General features: G+C 39.0%; 1 protein-coding gene and 1 long non-coding RNA gene across 2 annotated transcripts in view; one reads left to right on the forward strand and one right to left on the reverse strand.

The window, feature by feature from the left end:
• Window positions 1–21015, forward strand: part of COL4A4 (collagen type IV alpha 4 chain) — a 52111-nt gene that overhangs the window by 839 nt on the left and 30257 nt on the right. The window contains 16 exon segments of the mRNA XM_050307714.1: window positions 421–460; window positions 1496–1526; window positions 1529–1572; window positions 9905–10039; window positions 10874–10918; window positions 12559–12675; window positions 14639–14707; window positions 14937–14972; window positions 15739–15801; window positions 16280–16315; window positions 16485–16526; window positions 16959–17039; window positions 17640–17693; window positions 18577–18636; window positions 19256–19300; window positions 19922–19975. Of these exon segments, the coding sequence (XP_050163671.1) occupies window positions 421–460; window positions 1496–1526; window positions 1529–1572; window positions 9905–10039; window positions 10874–10918; window positions 12559–12675; window positions 14639–14707; window positions 14937–14972; window positions 15739–15801; window positions 16280–16315; window positions 16485–16526; window positions 16959–17039; window positions 17640–17693; window positions 18577–18636; window positions 19256–19300; window positions 19922–19975 (952 nt within the window).
• Window positions 9826–17002, reverse strand: LOC126636015 (uncharacterized). The gene is made up of 4 exons (XR_007627872.1): window positions 16835–17002; window positions 15952–16090; window positions 15184–15328; window positions 9826–9970 (listed from the first exon to the last, which is right to left on the reverse strand). It is a non-coding gene; the product is annotated as an uncharacterized LOC126636015 (long non-coding RNA).

The following is a 21015-nucleotide window of genomic DNA, read 5'->3' on the forward strand; positions in this document are numbered from 1 at the left end:
AGTTCTCAGTTCTCCAGAGCTGACCTATTAGAGACAAAATAGAAGTTGATCTCAATAGGACTGTGGGAATTTTACTAAATGCCTATGTATTTGCCAAGTTGAAGTAATTTTGAAATAGGCTTCACTGCAGCCTGCAGAATAATGCACAGCACTCTACATGTTATGGTTGTATCTAATTTAGCTTTTCATATAATGATTAAGCACCTTAGTTCTCATTAAAAATAACATTACTATTAATACTAATTAAAAATAATACTCATTTCCTGTATTGCTGCAGAAAGTTTGGGCTACCTTTTTTGATTTTAGTATATTCTCTCTGGGTTTTTTAGTGTATTTTTTCTCCCTTTTTTTTTAATCTTTTTTAATGCAGAAATTATTTCAGCTCTATAGTAGTTTTAATTCTGTTTTCTTTTAAATCAGGTGCCTGCTGATGGTTTTTGCAGCACAAGAAGTCACTGGGGTAAGTGCCATGGATGTTTGCTTTAGACAGGTGAGAGGTAGGATGGTGCAGTTCAAACAAGGAACACTGTATATACACCAAAATGACCTGTAGTTCTGGGGGAAAACTGCAATTTTCCCTTCAGTATTTCTGCAGGTTTTTTTTTTTTTTATTCCCAAACTCATCCCCTTTTTAGTTGAACTGTTGAAAATGGAAATACTTTTTACAAATAAATGTGTTCAATCAGAACAAAGGGTAACAGCTCACATGTTACTGGAAACTTGCATTCCACTGACATTCCAGGAGAGGCAAGTTTTTCATAACTAGGTGAGAGACCAGTGTGGAGCAGATTAGTAATTTCGTGGGAAATCCAGTGTGTGGAAGAGAAGCCCATGAGAGAGACCATCATACCCTCTTGTTCTGAGGTTTGGGAGTTCCAGATATTCTAAAATTGTTTTAGATAGAAAGAACAGAATTTTTCCTCCTTATCTAACATTTGCCAGTGTTTTCTCCTTGAAACCTTGAAATATGAACATATAGTGTTCTGCTGGGTATTAAAACCAGTAACAAAACAATGTTGACCTTGGTAATACTGAAAATTGACACTGAGCAAATATTTTTGTTATCACTATTTATTTGTTTACCTACATTATTCTTAAATCTTTTAACCCTTGTTATCCTTTTTGAAAAGTCTTTGATAATTTACACAGTTTTGCTGAAAAATAATGTTCTTTAGTGGACATTCCAACCATCTGTGTGAGTTTATAAGGGCATATGGTGTGTGTGTAATTGGTATATGTTTGTTACTACAATTTGGGAAATAGGAAAGAATTATGAAATGGTGTTCACTTAGCACACAATAAATCTATTGAATTTACATTTTGATGTGTTTTAGTTTCTCCTTGAATATGCTTTGTCTCCTCATTACAGCTTGATGAAACAAAGTAATCACGTCTTTGTAATCATCTCATTAGCTCATGTGTCCAGATGACAATATTTGACTAAGTGATTGTTTTCTCCTGTGCACTGATAAATCCCTAAATTTTTAACTTCTAGGGAGGATATGCATATATTGACCCATGTGGGGGCAGGATTGTTCAGTTTGTCGGTGCTTTCCAGAGAAAGGATCAAGGGTAAGTGATGATTAGAGCTAATGACAGTTACTGTTTTAAATACCATTCATTTTGTGCACTTTGCTGCTCCTGAAAATTAACAGGGTTGACATAAATCAATATTCAGACACAGACACATCTGACTGTAGCAAACTAGCATAACTCTCTGATTGCTATGAGGTACAGCTACCACTGAGGAAAGTTAAGATTGTAAAGAAGTTTGTTTGTAATAATCATGACATCTATTTATTTAGTTAAGGACTCTGAGATCAATCTAGTAGTTAGACTGATGTAATTCCTCATATATGTTGTTTAGAAATCTCTGCTTGTTTTCTGTTAAGAGGTTGGTTAAAAGAGAATGTCTATGCCATTCACTAGATTTATGAGAACTTAGTTATCTCTTATTTGGGCTAGGTGAATCTGGAAAAGCTTGCAGGCTTTTTATTTTACTCAATATACTAAATATAAAAAAAATCCAAACTGTCTTCTAAAGAATTATAGAACATTGAATGAAGCCAAGGCATTTTCATATTATACATTAAATTAGTAACTGTGCATGCTTCTGATTGTTAATTGAAATATGGTCCATTGATGACTAGTTGATCTTGGCTGTTCTTTCTCAAAATACACATCTATAGTGACAGAAAACTATTTAAATATTGTATGAGGAAAAAATTTGTATATATACACATGTCCTATCAGTGACCAACTGAAAAACTGTCAGTGATGGAAATTGTTTTCTATCAAAGTACTAATGCCTAAGTTGAAGTTTAGAAAGCTTGAACATGGTGGATCAATTCTAGAAGAGCTGCACACCCCATTTGTCTGTGGGCAAACCTGAGTGGCCAGAAAAGCAAGACACACCTTCTTCCTGTGCTCCTGCAGTTGGCTGCACGCTCTGCTGTGTCATGATCACTGCCCTGGTGTCCTTGGATCCCATCCTAATCCTCCAGGATTATGTCTGTATGAAAGTCCCCCACACGGTGGGATTTTGATAATAGAGGCCTGGGATGGGCATCTCTCTGTAACTCTGTGTTAACAAAAGGGCATCCCAGGGAAAGAGTTTTGACCGGTGCCACTGCAATGTCTCTCAGCATTACTGAACAGACTGTTCTGGAGACCAGAAACCTGAGCTGAAGTGCCATTAAAAAATAACTGACTTTGAAATTAGATGGAATTCCTTCATTTTGGTTCTCTCTCAGGAGCCTGGAAGCTCTGAATTACGTGCCCATAATGAATCAATAATAAATACCTCCTGTGGTCATTGTGGCTCTTTCCTGAGCTGTCCTCCCCATCACAGGTAAACTGAACTATGAGTCATGCATTTGCAGTTAGTTTTCTAAATAATTCCAAGGATCTGGACCTAAGTGCCAAAAAGAATTGTAATAAACATTTCAAAATAAACTCAGTGTCATTATACAGATATAAGACTTGAGAATTGTACCCTTTTCTGAAGCAGCTCTGAAATAAGGCTGTACATGTACACTGCTGGGTAATGGGCAAAGCCTCTGCAATGGAAAATGAATTTATATTGTATGCAATCATTTCTATTAATCAATATGCAAGAAATAGAAGTACTTTTCAGACCCTACATGAAATATGGCTTAACTAAACACCACTTCAGATAGATTGTTGCACACGTACTAATGTATGGTGATGAACAATTTTCTGTGGGATTACATAATTTTTTTTCAGCCTACAATTCTTTTGATTTCTAAACTCTGCTGCGTTCTGCCTTTACACTCTGACACAGTAATTTTGCTTTCCTAGCTTTTGTGGACGCTACCCATTACAAAATAAAAGATTTGTTTATCTTACTGTTAGCTTCCTAGAATGCAAAACATCTGCTTTATCTCCTTTTCTGTCTGAATCCTGCTCCCAGGCTGGCTCCTCCAAGTTTTGCACCTTCCTCAATCCTGTCCTTAAAGTGTAAGAAATAAATGATCATTGAAAGCTTCTTGACATTGTACAATGTACAAGTCTAGAATTTCAGAACTTTTGGAATTAAGACTTTGCCTTCTACTTGCCCATTTGAAAATATTTTAAATTTCAATACCAAAAGCCTCCTTCACTGTGAGTGGACAAGATAATTGATATTGTAGCTAGAGAAAAGATGGCCATGGGAGTAAGAAAAGGAAACTCATAAGAAAGGAAAAGTAAGAAAAGACCTTTACTTGAATGTATTGAAATTGGGCAAGCTGGAAGAAAAGTAGAAGCAAGTAGCTGAACTCTCATTTAATATTTGTATAAACCTAGTATAATTATGCACCAGTTGCTCTGTTGGGTTTTATGAGAGCTTGTGTACCTGTCATTTTTTTGTTCTCTCAGCTGAGATAACTCTGTGCTATAAACAGATTTGCACTCCTATTCATTAGCAAGAAATCACTGTCTGAAAACATTCTATTCACTGCTGTTGGTAGTACATCATTACAGTTGTTCCACATCACAGTGAAATTTTGATTTCTGTTTACCTGGGACTACAGTCTTGTGGGAGTTATTTTTACATTATACTATTTATCTTTTGATCTCACGTCACAACTCAAAACTCTTTCTTTCTGGTATGCCATAAAGTTGTGGGTTTAATTCTTATTCAAGGAACAGTGGAACCTTCCCACCGTTCCCTCCTCTTGGGAAGCTGTTTCCTAGATAACTCCTGCTGTGCTGTACATCACAGGCTCCCAAAAATGCTGGCTGCTCTGACAGAATTCAGATAGTTAAAAAAACGTTTGCAGTTAGCGCTGACCAATTGTAAACCTGTCCTGTGCCGACCCCGGGGTTTGATCCCGCTCAATTCCTTTGGCTTTGTTTACAGCGTTAAGTAGATTTAGAAAGTAAGCATCTATTCATGACCCAACCTGATCTGGCTTCCATGAGATCATGTGAAATGCCTGGATCAAAGGGAATAATGAACGTAACTCAGCAGGACCGACGCTCGTTCTCTCGCGGATGAAGCGCGGGGCTCATTTTTGTCCTGGCGTAGGGGAGGACGCAGCAAACAAACCTAAGAGGGAGGTCTCACACTTTGTGGCCGTTCAGATGTAAGGAGTAAGCATCTCCAAGAGGTGCTGAGCTCAGTGGGCTGTCACAGGTGAGTTAGAAGGGCAGCTGCTCTCAGTCACTGCAGGCAGGGGGGTAAGAATGGGGAGATGTGCCCGTGCAGTGGGTCAGGCGTCTGGCACTGCCCCTCCTGGAACATCTCACCAGCACATCTTGGGAGTGTCACAGTTCCCTCGTAGGTCCTGTGGGCTGTCTGAGTGTTTAAAAGGCACTAACTGGCCAACTGTGCCAATTCTGTCTGTTTTGGGGAGTAAGAGGCATTTGTTAAATCACACTTTTTGTTTATGGGTATGCAGTGTCAGCCTGTAATTCCTGTGGAGTATCCAGTACATGTATTTGAATTTTCAAGTTGCACACTCAGGAAATAATCGTGTCAAATTCCTCTGTTTGATCTCAAATACCTGCTCTTAATTGAATCCACTATCAGAGATGTACAGACAGTAGCATATAAGGAAATTCAGGTTTCTCCCTCTATGTGCCTCATACTTGATAATTTTTTTCCCAGTCTGTTACCTATGCTAAGTTTTAAAATAGAAGATTCCCAAGACCAGTTATAAATTTCTCCAGTATTTCTCTTGCATTTCACTTACATTCACTGAGAACCATAGAAAACACACCCAGAGAAATGAGGCCCCTAAATCTATATCTGCAGCAGATCACACTGTTTTTGTTACTAGACAGAGGAGCAGGCAGTTCTCTGGTTCCAGAAATCAGGATTTGATTTGAACCAGTAAGGCAGCACTTACCAGAATGTGGAATAGGAACACAGTCCCTCCAGTCTCCTCACTGTAAGGTCCCTCTGAGGTTGTTCTATGTCCAGCTACAGCATCTGTAAATTAGCATTTTTCATATTAGACACTTTTCCAAATCTCTCAGAAGCTCTGATCTTGTTAAACTATCCCTCCTTTTATTCTTGAGCATCTTTCTTTCCTTAGCACTTTTGGTTCTCCTGTCCCACCACACTAAAAACAGTGTTGCAGATTGCCAAGATTTTCCACATCAGTCAAAATAAAACTCTTAAAAACCATTCCTTTTTTTTACAGACTGGAATCAACCAAAATTTGCCAATCAGTGTCTCGTTTCAATAAAATTGTTCAGAGCAAAACTCTGTTTTATTTTACTAGCTAATCTGATATTAATTATTTATGGTCTACAATGCTCTACTTGTAGCTCTCTGCTTTCAACCATTAACAGAGTTTCAGTGCCAAATTATCGTTTTTTCAGAGTTTATTTAACACAATAGTGACACCCACTGGCTTATTGGATAGTTTTTCTTTTAACAGTCCCACAGGGTTGAAACACAAACCAAAGTACGCTGTGAATAATGTTTCCAGCACTTTGCTGTGATTTGTTGTGCTGCTGTGAAGCGTCACTGTGAATACTGTGCTGCATCACCAGTTATGATGTTCCTGTAGCATTTTAGATCATTGAAAGGTATGATGAAAAGTCACCAAGTTTTCCAGTAGTTTGCAGGATGGTTCGTGTGCTTTTTACAAGAAAGATGGAGAGAGAGCACGTAGTGACAGGAGAAGGGGGAATGGCTTCAAACTGGAAAAGGGTGGGTTTAGATTAGATATTGGGAAGAAATTCTTTCCTGGGAGGGGTGGTGAATGCCCCATCCTTGGAAGTGTTCAGGGCCAGGCTGGATGGGGCTTTGAGCAACCTCTTCTAGTGGAAGGTGTCCCCCCTGCAGTGAAGTTGGAACAAGATCTTTATGGTCCCTTACAACCCAAACCATTCTATGATTCTATGGAAAGTCAAGCTCTAAGAATCATTGTCGCATTTAATTGGCTCAAAATCACACTGTGAAAAATAAATGATCTATTTTGCTCTACTAAGGACAAAAGAGTGGATTTAATGCCAAGTTGTGTGATTTCTCAGATTTATCTCACCTTTATCAGGTTCTTATTTAGAAGAAGGGTTTTTTTTAATGGAGCCTTGACTGACAATGGGTGGAGCTTAGAGGAGCAGCAGATGCCCCCACCTCAGCAAGCAAATCACAAAAGAAAACATCTGTCTGCAAATGCCACTGTGAGCTCTCCTCTCTTGCTCACAGCCCTGCCTGACTTTGCTCCCTTTCCCTGTCCTGCTGCTGGGGGAATGAGAAAGGCTGGTTACAAGCCAGAGTCCTGTGCAGAATAGAAAGGGGGGTTGTATTATTTGCCTACAATCTGGTTGTGTGTGGAGTTGATGTGCATTTTTATTTCTGTCCTTTAAAACATTGTGCTTTCAGACAGTTAAGTCTCAGGGCATTTTAAAAATCAGGTGCTCTTCAGTCTCAGGCATCCAAAAAAAGAGCAATTCCAAATAACCTTGCCCTCTGCCTTTTCCAAGCGGTATTAAATCTTTCATTGCATGATTCTGAAGTATTTGCAGTCTTAGTTTTAGGAAGCATACTTAATTAAAAAAAAATATAGCCTTGTTTTGCCAAAAAAGAATTTCTTACTGCAGGTCAAGCCCAGGATATGCTAAAATAACAGACCGTAGTCTTGGCATGGGTAGTTCCTGACCTAGACAATTAACAAGGCATTGAAATCCTAAAGGAATTTATTGGCATCAGATGGCAGAGCAGGCATAATATTCTGTCCATTTTAACTGAGCTAATTTGTCATTTCCACATGACCACGACTACCTTCATCCTCTTTATTTGTACAGCTGTCCTGAGACTGTAATGCTGTGTAGTCACATTGGATGGGCACAAATAATAGATGTGATAATAGATGTTATGACATGGTATCAGTTCGGCCTTAACAAAGCTCCCAGTCATTATCAGTCTTTGAGCTGAAAGAAAGAGAGACAATCCACCAGCTTCACATGGCATGCTAAAGTTGGATCAGCTGCCAAACCTATTGTGAATTGGGGATTCAGTGCCTCTGCTTTATGACTTCACTGCCTTCTACTGAAGACATAAACCGTGGGGTCAATAAAATTCACAGGGCAGCAACAAACTAAGACATTTTATCAATCTGAAGGACTACACGCCCTGGAAGTGTTTGTTGGTTAATTATGACAGATAATTACCATAGAATGCATACAGTGTCTCAACTTTTTTTTTTTCTGAGTGCAACGAAAATCATGTTTCTTCAACTGTCCAAAGGATACAACATGATCTGAAAATTTTCAACACTTGAATGCAGAGCTTATACACTATATATTGAAAATACTGAGGTTGCTGCCAAAACCTGTTGTTAATAAAATGCAATGAGACAAAAGTATTAGAATATTACTGATAAGCATCTCGTGCTTTCTTTTCCTGCTGATGAACGTTGCATTTTGCATGGTAGTAGCTACTTCAGAGTACTAAAAAACCTGTACCACTTCAGGTAGGGTCAGGGCTTCAAACAGTTGTATTTTATTATATTATTAGGCTCATTCATTTCACTTATGCTCAAAATTACTCTTTCCTTAAAATGGCTGTCAAGTCTTGTTTTTTATCAAGTATTTAAAGGGCATAACAGCTGCTTTAAAAGTACTTCAATGAGTAAATTCAGTTCTCTGACAGAGGATGTGCAAGGCACTGCCAGTAGACAGGCTGCAATTGTTCATGCAAGCAAATGCTCAGATTAAACAGCCAGAATCCTGCCTGGCCATTCACTGTTAACAGGGATGCAGAATCAGGAGCTTTTAATACCAGTAGCCCTTAATTTGCATAACATTTGACACTCCTTAAATGATGGCATCAAGAAAACTGTAACTGTTAGTGAAGACAACTGCCCTGGAGTATTTGCCAGTGACTTCACTGGAAGCAGGATCAAGGCTGAAACGAGATGAGCCAGTAAAGATAAATGGAACATGAGTTGTATGGGGATACTTTTTTCAGGCAGTCCTTTTTTCTAAGTGTAGCACTTCTTTTTCCAGTCTCTGGACTAAGTTCCTATCCATAGCTCAAGGGCTATGATGGATGCCATACATCTCCTCAAATCACACTGATTTTAAATGACAAAAAGAAAAAGAAGTGTAGGTCCCTGCTTGCAATTCCCAAGGTAAGGTTTTGTTCAGACAGATTCAGTCTGCTGAAATATTTGCATTGAAAAACAAACATTCAGTTCTTTTGCTTCCTTTAGTTCCATATCTCCTTACAATCACCTTCCCTTTCTGTCATTTTTAATCATTCAATGCATTCCTAGAAATAAACATATGGTCTGTTATTTCTGTGGACACTGAAATATCTTTTACTGCCCTCAAGTGGTCCTAAAGCCTTATAGTTTTCTCAGAAATGCAAGGATCCCATTTTAGTTTCTTTTTTAATAATATGGTATCATTGATTGATGAATTCTGAAATTGAAACACTTCAGTTTGAAAACAGAACAAGTTACAGGTAAACAAAGGTAATGATATAGAATGGAAGAGATGAGTAAGAGAAATAAAGGCCTATAAATATGTAGATTTTGTAGGGTGGAAGGGTAGACAGCTCACATGTGAAGTCTGATTAGAAAGCTTGCTTTATTCAGCACTTTGAATCTATGATTGTGTAGTTGTTTAGCAGCACAGAACAAAACCTGCAACAAATCTGAAACAACTCCACAGCAGTGCTGTAGACAGAAAAAAATCAGTTGGCCTGGGAAGTAAAGAATAAATAAAAATATATATATTACCTTGGGAAAGTTAATGGAATTCCATGGAGATGGTCTGTGTGGTAACACAGGTACAGGTACTCAGTCTAGAGCCATTTACAGATAAATGGCAATCTGCAACCTCCAAAACCATTTTAACACAACCTATTAAAATCAGTACTTTCTGTAAATATATGGGCTTATAACTAATCATTTTTTCCTGCAGGAAACTTCACAACTTTTAAATAAGGCATTAAGATCTGAGAGCGATGATGGAAGACACGAGCTAGGAAAACTTCAGATGATTACCATATCTTGACTTAAAAGAAAGAGAGGACTCTCTTGATTTGTCCTAATTTGGTACAAAGTCCCTCTGTCTAAAACGAGTTCCCATTTCTCTGGTGGGAAAACACAACACTCAGTGGAGTCTGAGGCTCGTAAAAGGTGATACTCACATTGGTAGAGCCAGGAAGACTTAGAGTTTATCCCAGGAATCTCAGCCAGGTAGTCCTGGAGACTTGGTGAAGGTGAAAAGAAATTATCACCTTGAGCAAGTTGTGAAATTTGAAGGTCATGCTCCTGTAGGATGTGATGCATGGGACAGTCTGCAGGCTGTTCATCAACCTGCTCTGAATGATGAGCATTTACACATTGTAAGCCTTGGTTTAGCCACAGTCACCTGTGAGTTGCTGCCTGCTGCGAGGTTCACAACACATTCATCCTCTTCTTTGGACTCTTTGCAGGGTCAGCCCGGTGATCTGGGAGCTCAGGGGCCGATTGGGTCCTTGGGATCTGCAGGACCAGCTGGTCTGCCAGGGGAAAAAGGACAGAGAGGTGAGAATGGGCAGCCTGGGCCAGCTGGAGAGAAAGGTGATAAGGTAGGAAACAGCACAGACTGCTCTTCTAGGTACATACAGTGTGTGATGTTAAATGTTGAGTAGTGAAACCAAATTCTCACTGAAATTAATTACAGCATTCTTGAAAAAAATATTTCAGGAGCTTTTTGCTGAGGATTGCAAAATTAGAATTGTCAGAAGACATGAAAATATTAAAGAAACTCAGTCTCTGTTACATACCATGTCATTCTCCTTAACCTCAAATAGGTTTGTGGAAGAAATGTGGGGCTGGAGGGAGCATTTGGTGCTTTTAAAAGTGCTGCACTAAACAGAATTATATTGCCATTTAAGGGTATAAATTGTAGTCCAGACTCATATCTTTCACAGTTGTACAATCCCTGTGCTCTTGGTACTTTATATTAGTTTTAATGGTCTAATTCCACTGATCTCAGAGGATGACTGAAATCAGTAATGCCAGTAACTGGCACACCTGTAAATGGAGGTGCTATAAATAAAAATTGTGCTGCTGGTAACATCAAAACAGGAGCAGGATTGTGAAATTATGTACAGAATTAGTTTCTAAGTTACAGGCAACTTCCCCTTCTCTGTGATTTTATAATCTTGGGAGAATGAATGAGTGTTAGACAGTTGTCCTGTGCTGCACCATCTGTCACATGTTGAGCTATTGGCACTAGTTCTCTGCTAAGCCCATATAAGTTTTTTTCAGATCTTTATTTCTGACAGTTAAAGCTTTTGACTCATATTTCAAACCAGAATGTTTTTTGTTTCTTCCTATATAGTACCACATATTCTTGGTTTTCTTTTTAATATTTAATGACCTCGGCAACTTTGTTTTTTCGTATCACCCGTTTTTAGGGCCCAACTGGAGTCCCAGGATTCCCTGGTTTAGATGGCGTTCCTGTACGTATTAAATGAACATTTCTTTCTAAAAATTGCAGTTCCTATGAAGTCACAGCAAGTCCTCTAACAGAACAATACACTCAATAAACTGTTTGGCTTTATATCTATTGATATCATGTACAGAATTAGATGTTTTGTGCAAAAATGCAAAATAACCAGGTTGACTTCAGCTGTGTTTGCTATTGATAACGAATTCCACAAATCCCCAGTGAGATAAGTACATAATTTTCATGCAGGAGTGGGGCAGTGCAGGCAGACACTGCCCATGCCCATTTAGCAAGTGTCAGTGCTAGGATCAAAAGCAATATTTTCTCAGGCTCTACAGCAGGCTGTGATCTGCCTGATGCATTCTTAACATCTCTGGAAACACCTCAAAGGTTCTCAATGTCTCTGGTGATGTTTCTGCTTCCTATTCAAATGTTCTGATTTTTCTGTGTAGCCCTTTTGCAGGAAAAACCACTCATCCCATTAATTTTAGCCTGAATATAAGCAAAGTGGCTCCTAAATATATCTTTATAAGCACGTGATTATATATTTTGGGGAAGGTCTTCCTCAGCATGAAAATGGGTGTGGTGAAAGAGGTAACATCTGACACACAGCATTTTTCAAAATACTGTGTCTATTAGAACTGGATTCCTATGTTCTCACTAGTTTCATATGAATCAAAGTTAAAATGTTGAATTCTGAAAGTGAAAAAAAAAGAAGCAAAAACTGAGTGGGTGTCGTAGCATCTGCTTGTCAGCTGTCCACACTTGACAGTGGGGCTGCTGCCAGAATGTGAAGGCATAAAAATATTTAAAAAAAAAAAAAAGTGTTCCCAAGAAATGCATATTCCTTTTATGAAAAATGTCCATTAAAAAACGGTGTCCACAAATTGGGATGAAGAACTTTAAAGAAGTTAAAATTGACAAAAACATAGGCAAATTACCAGGATACTTTCCTGGTGATTTTTCAGACCCCCCCCCCAAAAAAAAATTAATTTTGGGGTCAAAATTAATATTTGTCCCTTACAAAGATGTTTAATTCTATGGAAATAATTTTTTCTCCAGTGGGAGGATCATTCCAAGAAAAATCTCACTGTTTGTATTGCCCAGTGCCTAATTTGGAGTAGAACTAATCCTTTTCTGGACACTGGTTAGGTCTTGCTAATAGGTTAGAAAAGTCACAATCTCTGCTATCACTCTGTGCCTGAGTTGAGCTGTGTCCTGTTTTTCCTTGTTTTCTCATATCAGTTAAAAAATGTGAGGCTGTTTGAGATGACTTTTTGGGTCTTTTTCAGCTCTTCTTTACAGCCAGAGAAAAGGTTTTATAGGTAGAGAGCAAGGGTCTGCATTCTCTGAGAAGACAGCACATTAATTTTCTAACTCAAGTGAGAGTTCAGTCTGGTCCTCTTAACCAGTATTTGCTATGCATAAAAAAAAACCCAAACAAAAAAACTTATATCATTTGTTCTACAGCAAAAAAAAAAATCTATTCAGAATAGAAACCATTTTAAATGCAAAGAGTATGAAACTGGGACCACTGTGAGGTGTCCTTGGGTTCAGATCTGAGGTGTTTGTTTCTGAACTGTTGTGTTAACTTAACAAGTAACTCCCCATTTATCCTGATGCATTTCTAATAAACATTCAACTGTCTTTCAGGGATTACCAGGAAGGGAAGGAGCCAGAGGCAAGCCCGGCTTAGATGGCTACAATGGCTCGAGGGGAGATCCAGGATTTCCAGGAGAAAATGGTTATATGGGCCCAAGGGGTCCTTATGTACGTGCAAGGCATTCCTGCAGTTCCCAAACACTGCCCATGTGCATTCACCTCCCAGAGAACAGCTGTTTATCTCTATATGTATATAATTTCACAGGAAAAAAAAAAAGTTTAAAATCAGCTCTTTAATATTTGTTTCCTTTTCGCTGGTAAAGTGGAAAGCATTTTAAAATTGTTTAGGTAGCTTTGTTGGCAGCGCTCTACTAATGAAGATAAAACAGGTTCATGTCAGTCAGGGGTGTAAATTACTGTAGCTCCAAAGAAATTTTGCTGAGCAGGTTTAGTCCCCAGCCTTTGACTTTTCCTGGAAACCAATTTTAATTCTGGAGGAGTAATAGCTGATTAGTTGGTTTAAGAGCTTTCCTGAAATTTTCCATGTAAAACAATAAAACTAACTGCAGTTTACATGAAAAATCCAATGTGTTTTGTAGGGGCTAAATAAGGTGCTGAGCTCAGATATTAGAAAAAAAACTGTGCTGAGGGTGCCAAAGTGAAAAGATGTTATCAAAAATTATAGCAATTAGAATAAATACAATTTCAGTCTTGGACTTGTAATAAATGCTATGAAATACACAACATGATAAACTTATTGATAACCTCAGTTTTTATATCTCTGAGGGTAACTCATTAACCTTCCAAATGATAAAATGCTCAAACTCTAATTTTACCTGTACTTTCTTACTTATTATGGCCTCCAAAATAGAGATTTATTTTTTTGTAATTAGCCAAATGACAGAAAGGAAAAATGAGACGTGGGACAAATTACAGAGTAAATCCTACCAATTCCAGGAGCCTGCTCTTTGAAAGGCCTAGAAAAGTATTTGCCACCTACAAAAACTGGCAGACACAACAGGCATGTAGCCTTGGATATGCATACTAAAATCCCAGTGGAAATTAATTTAGCTACCCAGAAGGACAAGACATAGTAAGCATATTTTCTTGTGTACAAGAATGTTATTTCAACCTCTCTATGCACACTGCCTATTTTTAAATCAATTTGTTGCACCCAGCACCAACTTGACTGTACATGATGGCCAAAATTTTTATGTTATTCTTATTTATAACATTGTCCTGCTTAATTTAATTCAGCATCATGTTGAATTAAATTCATCAGCTTTACTTCTGGAAAAGTAAAGCTTTAACTTGTTGGAAAAGAAAGAAGCTCCTATTTGTAAGCCCCTACCACCTAAGCCATGTAGAAGATAAACTGAATCAGCTGTAAATCTTCTTTTTATTGTACCATTCTAGGGATAAGTACCTTTGAACAGCCAGTGCATAATATCAGAAAACCTGTACAGTCTTAAAGTGGTTAGCAGTGTCCCATTTTATTGAAATCAATAATTAAGTGGCTAACTCAGTTAAATTATATCCCCTGCATTTGGATTTCAAATGAAAAAACTCCAGAGACAATGTCTTTATAAATCTGCTCTTCGGGTACACACATATCACAGTAAATTAACAGTAAATTAAGCACTACAGTCAAGTTCTGCAAAAGGAATCATCTGTTCTTGCTAAGTCTGATTGAGGTTTTGAAGGTGCTAAACTTAAAAGTTTTATAAAAGACCAAACAGCAAGTATCACGGAAATTTAGTCTTAAAGAAAACAGGACCTTTAGGCATCAGACTTTTTCTTAATAAACTGAAACATGTTTCCTAATAGATGGAAATATTGAATACTATGCATCTAATGCAGTCCACACTTTTATTTGTCTAACTGTATGCAGAATCACTCTAAATTCTTCTAAATCACAACATGAACTTTGGGAGAAGGCAAACTACTGATACTTCCAGGGTCTTTCTTGATAGATAAAAGACTGAAATGATCATGCACAATCCTAGTGAATCACCTTGTGATGTTGGGGCACCACAAAAATCACAGCCTGAGAACTTATCATTCAACCTCTGTGGAAATGTAGAGTATCAGGAAGTGGATCATGTTTTAAGAGACTTTTTTTTCTTTAAAGGGAAATCCAGGGCAAAAAGGAGAAAAAGGAAATTCAGTGTATGTTGCACGTTTTGGAAAAGGACCTCCAGTAAGTACCTGATTGCAAAGAAAAATCATAACTTGTAGGGAAACATATGTGGTAAATGTAATTGTTCCATTAGTCTTCACTATTTAATAAAGCTTGGTACAAAAAAAAAGATTGAAAACACATTAAATACAACTGGAATTGATAGCTTGAGATCTTAATATCTGTAAAGATAGAAAACACCCACAACAAAGCTTGGGCTGACTCATTTGTTAAATGATTGTCATTACAGGGAGAGAGAGGAGATCCTGGCCCCCCTGGCATGCCCGTAAGTACAGTCAGCAGGTTCTGGACCTACTTTTTGGCTTGAAGATCTTTAAAATTTTCCTCTTCAGTAGAGTAAGAAAGGCTGGGGTTTCTCCCTGCCTGCCTTAAATAGCAAAATTCCAGAATAAAGTCATAGAAACGTGGAGTCCCTCTGCTCTGCCCCATGGCCAGTGTCTGCTGGCTGAACAGGATGAGAACTGGGCTGTACCCACCTGGGTTAGCTGTGTGTGGAGCAGCTGATGCCCTGGCACTCACAGTTTGCAGAATATTTTCTCCGTGATAATCAAGATGTGTAGAGATGTGACACCTTCTTCCACAGCATCTGGTGGATCTCCCAAGAACAGGTACCACAACATTCTGGCCGTAAGGACATAAAAGAAGAAAAGAGAGAGTTTAATTGTGTTGCTGAATCCTGCTCTTCATGGCTTTGGGGTTCTCTTATGCCCTTCACAAAGGTATTCACTGATGAACTGCATCAGCTCCCCACACTGCAGCACAATTGCTGCCAAATTGTGGCATTAATTCATTAATAACAGGTAACTGTGCCTTGTCCACTCCCTGCCCAGTGTTACCCAGAAGCTGGTGCTGAGCTGCTCTGGTCACAGTGAGGTTTCAGGCGTGGTAAAAGCTCCTGGCCATGGGTGGGATGCAGAGGCCAGCAGACTTGAGCCCATGTGATGTAGGCATTTTGCAGGGGCTGTTTTTGTGGAAAAAATGGGGCAAGTTCTTGGTATTTTCACAAACAGACGTTTTGCTATCTCTTCCAGGGACCTAGAGGGTCGAGAGGTACACCAGGCCCAGCTGGATACCCAGGCCATCCAGGCTTGCCTGTAAGACCAACACAGTTAAAGAGCCTTACATTTTTTGGATATGCACAAATTCTGGTCTAGCAGTTTTAGAGCCTGCCTTAATGTGAATCGAGGCCTAGAAGTAATGTTTGACACAGGCGATGATGAAAAAAAAATAGATTTTTGCTTTACCTTATGAATTTGGAAGTTGAGGAATTGGAGCATTCCATGTTCCTTCCCATGTCTGCATCAACATGTTTCATCCTGGCAGTCTGTGGGCATGGAATAATCCTGCTAGTGCTCTCTCCTTATTCCCTTTCCCCAAGACCACCTATGGGAGACAGGAAAGGGGGGAAAAACAGAGTTCAGCCATCCCAAAATCAGTCACCAAGGGAAGTAAATAGCACTGTGGGATGGGTACATCCCAAGGGAAAATTCTGCCGCTAGGTCCTGCTGGGAATTTTCAAAGCAAAGGTGTCTCTAAATCAGACGTATTAACTTGCCTTTCATCTCTTTTAAGGGTATTCCAGGTTACCCTGGTTTGCCAGGTGAACAGGTAGGCAATGACTTCTTCCAATGTTTTTATGAAACAATAATTTATACAACTCTTCGAAGCGTTCCTTATGTTTATTTGTTACCAAGTTTTTCAAGGGAGTTACTTGATTAAATTCTCATGCCAGCATTTTCTGATCATGTGCAAACTGTGTACATTTTTTGTCAACTAGGGAAATCCAGGTATTGGAGTGGATGGACAAAAGGGGGAGCCGGTAAGAAACCAAACAATATTAAATATATTATTGCTGCATGCAGGAATCAAGCATATTCTGGAGATTTTGAAAAGCAACAATCAGTATGTTAGTTAGCATTTACATAGCAGTAACACACAGTCTGCTGTACAGACATTGCCTAAATCATCCCACCAGTACCCTCCAGTGACTGTGCCTGGAGCAGAACTGTCACTGAATCTCATCTGCTGCTGTGTCCAGCAAGAGATGCGAAGGAAAGGGTGTGAGAAAAGGACAAGCACATAACAATAATTCCACTACCAGTCTCCACCTATATTACCTTTATTTACCTGCAGTTAATTAGTAGATTTTCAATGAGTGCAGAATATGTAGCGCTGCAGCACAACAGGAGAACGAGTTGAGTCTCACTGCAACAGTTCATGACCCAGAATGTCTCTCCTTTGGCTTCCACAGGGTGACATTGGACTTCCTGGGCCACCTGGGTTACCACTGTTGGTTGGACCTCCTGGAGCTCAGCTGTTCAAAGGAGAAAAGGTGTTAATTTGCCATCGTATTTAACGGTGCTCAACTTGGCAAGTACAATCCCGGGATGTCATTTTTACAAGGATGGCATAAGACAAATCTACCTTTCTGTAAGAAACCATCAGCTTCATCAGAAACCCTGAAGGCTGCTCAGCACCCTTCCCCCAAACTTTCAGGAGAGGAGACCCCAAGTGTACTTTAGCTCACGTGCTTGAGGGAAGACTATTTTGATGCAGAAAGGAGATACTGCCCTTGCTTTGGCTCTCTGCACTTTTTGTCATTAGCAAATCATATTTCAGGCGTTTTCAGGTACAGTTCACTGCTGTGCTATTGAATCTCTTCTGTGGCTCTTCACTGACACTTTTAATTTTGCACATCTTGCTCAGCTGCACTCCAGCCTCAGCTCAGGGAACTGGGAGGCTGCACATGTTGGATCTTAGGCTTTGATTGTGTAAATGGCTGCTGTGGAGAGTGCAGGAGGAAGAGGGGAAGGAAACAGATCCAGTGCTAAACAAAATGCTGTTTTTCAGACCAAGACTTTAAGAAGAGTTAGCAAGCACATAGGCATATTCTGCATGTTAACATACACAAAAACTTTCCTTTTATACACAGGGCCAAAAAGGATTACCTGGGGTAACAGGATACAGAGGGCCACGTGGACCCAAAGTAAGTAATGGGATGATTTTTTTTTTCCCCATGGTACTGGCAAAGTCCTTCTCTGGTTATTAAATTAATCTTTTAAAACCCAGCATTTTTTGCTGTGAAATTCAATCACCACCTAAATCGGTGTAAGAGCAAAACAGCCAGGAAACGACCACACCTCAGAAAAATGGAGGATAACTGGGGACACAAGAATGAGGGCAGTTTATGTTCAAGTCCTGCTTAGCTTTGTAGGCAGAAGAGAAGAAATGAGAAGCCTGAACATCACATTTGTGAGTTCTAAGTCTGGCACTCGTTTTTGGAAGTTCATTTTCCATCATAAAAAGGCAATCGTTAATCAGCATCGGAAAAGAGGACAAAGCTGATATTTTTATATCACATTTACATAGAAAAAAATGGACTTTATATGCTTGCTCCAGCACTAGTGGTCCATGCACTTGTTAGGCATAAGCAGGGATTGAGAAATCAACTGATGCAGCTCAAAACATGCCCAGAACTGAAATAAAAAATAATAAAAAAATCCAAACCAAACAAAATAAAAACACAAACAAACAAAATAAAAACATAAACAAACAAAAACAAACAAACAAAAACAAACAAGCAAAACCAACAAAAAACCCAACAACAAAACAAACAAACAAAAAAACCCCAAACCTGAAAGCACCTGAAGTTTGGAGAAGAGGCCAGAGCAGGTTCCTCGAATAGCTGGGGTTACTCAGGCACTGCTTAGTGATGCTGCATGAAGTGACTGAGCCTGGTAAGGGAGACAGGATCCATCAACCTAACATATATATATATATATAAAATTTAATGAACATGCAGAACTATTACAATTTATGGCACACTTCACTGAGCATCTTGTTTAAACAAACTGTTTTGAATGCTCCAGGGTGTACCTGGGAGAGGAGAAAAGGGTGAAAAAGGCCTTCCTGGATTCCCTGGATTGCGGGTAAGGAAATCACAGAATAAATTACATCACAAATTCTCTATAATTATGTTCATAATATATTTGGCAATTCGAGTTTGCATTCTCAAGGAAGATTTTAAGGATTTTTTTTTTTTTAAACTAGTCTGTCATGCTTCCTGTATAGAATATTTAAGAGTCTTGCCCTGGGACTCACCCTGTCTCAGACAAACATAAGCTCATACAGACTTTCTGTCCTTGGAAAGAAAGTAAATCTCCAGGGTTATCCCTTAAATATTTAGAGCTGCACACAAAGCTGCTCTGGAGTAGCACAGTACTAACAGTAATTTGAATGTTTTCCATACATGTAAATGGCACTTTTTTTTACAGCAGCTTGTGCTTGATTTGCCTGACAGTGCTCACATGGAGCAACACCTCCACTGCTGTGCTTGCTGCAGTAGGATAATACAATTAAGTGAAGACCTGCCTGATTTGCTTTGGTCTATAGTCCAAATTTGTGTCCTTTTCTCATAGGAACTATTTGAAAAAACTTTGCAAAGTTTTTTGGAAACATCCCAAGTAATATGTATCGAAGTTACATGAATAGATTTCATTTTGAATAAGTTTTCATGGTTTTAGCTCACATTCTGCTTGCTTTTATCAGGGCCATCCTGGTTCTTATGGACCTGCAGGTTTTCCTGGAATGAAGGTACAAAAAGTATAAATTATAAGCAGCTCCCTGAACGGTGGGATCGGTGAGGTTTGGTTTCCTGTGGATTTGTGCAGATTTGGAATTGCCACATACTTTCTTTCCTTTCTGTTACTTGTTGCCACAGGATTTGTCTGATCTCTGTGTCTTTGAATTTCTGCCCCTCTCTGATATTTGGCTGAAATTTTGTGGAGTCTGAAGTGTCAAGGAGAGGGAAGAGTCAATGGGACAGACACACAGCATGACAGAGGAGTTATGCAGCACGATAACTGTGTTTGCCATGGTGACACAGTGTCATTTTGTGTCATCTGCGTGTTTTGTTCATCCCTCTGGCTCGAGAAATTCCAGTTGTGATGTTAAGTCTGCTAAATTTTACTTCTGAACTGAAAACATCTTAGTGGGATAAAGAACAACAGATGTGTGCATAGAGATTTACATCTTGCCCTTTTTTTTTTATCTTAACACAGGAGATTCGATCAAACACAACATCTCTTGTACAAACCCAGGGAATTTTCTGGAACAAACTGAGGGTGCAATTAGAACATGACAGTATTGTTTGACTACTAATTATTTTAATGTCTTAACGGATTAATCCAATTATATTTGTGTGATCCTTTCCAGGGTGAAACAGGATTTGCTGGTTTTCCTGGGCAGCCTGGCTATCCAGGCATACAGGTAAAAAATCCACCACACGTGCACACAACCCTAGAGAGATGCTGCCAGTTCCTCCCAAATGTACCCCATTATCAGATCATTCCCTTTTATACAGTCATCATTTCCTTTTAATATTTACTAAATTTTAAGACTGGAACACACTCTGCATAATCTGTGATGACACAAGGAAGTAAACTGAGGCTGGTCCAGACTTGTCATAAGCAACAAACAGGTTTTGAAGGAGCATGTTTACAAATGAGAAATGACAAAGACATGGAGTAAATAAGTAAAAGCACGATAAAAACATCTGGTTTAGTCAGACTTACTTGTTTCAGAGTTAGGCCTGCCAAAAGAATGCTAAATCAGCTTCTTCAGCCAAGATGTCATTTATGAGGTCATACCTGGCGGGGGGAGAAATAGCCCATGGATGTTACTTTTTCTCCCACTTGCCCATTATCAGCTTCACAGCAATGGGGGATCATTTAGATACTAATTGGACAGAAACACTGCACATTTAAGCAGAAGATTCATTGCAGCCCATTACTCCCTAAAAGTAGAATCGAACCTTAAGTGTTTTGCTGGTAAAAAGTTCTCACCCTGATGTGCACATTGTTTTAGTTTGGGGCCTCATTAACAAACTCTAGGCAAGTAATTTTATGGACAGAATAGGACATTCTTCAGACTCCACTGATTAGCCCTCAGCCTGAGCAGCCATCAATCAACAGTAAGCAAAAATAATTAATTGTTGGTAGATTATTCTTGGGAGAAGTGTGAAGTCCTGCAGCGATGAATCAGAAAGATGAAATTATGATGCAAGGAGCAAACAAAGCAAGTATAGACACAACTTAATAAAAACCAGGTGTACTCAGGCAGATATGCAAAATTCTGAGTGATTGCACAGATGCTTTAGTTTTGGTTGGGAAACAATTGGAGAAATCTGATTGTTCCTGAAAGGAGCAGATCTATCTACCCTTCATCAGCTGCTCATCCGGCCTCACCAGCTGTTGCTCATGATCTGCTAAAAATTACATAGACTGCAGGAACAAAAATATGATTAAAAA

The sequence above is a fragment of the Myiozetetes cayanensis genome, unplaced genomic scaffold, assembly GCF_022539395.1.
Source record: "Myiozetetes cayanensis isolate MyiCay16 unplaced genomic scaffold, myiCay2020 scf13, whole genome shotgun sequence".
Classification (NCBI taxonomy): Eukaryota; Metazoa; Chordata; class Aves; order Passeriformes; family Tyrannidae; genus Myiozetetes; species Myiozetetes cayanensis.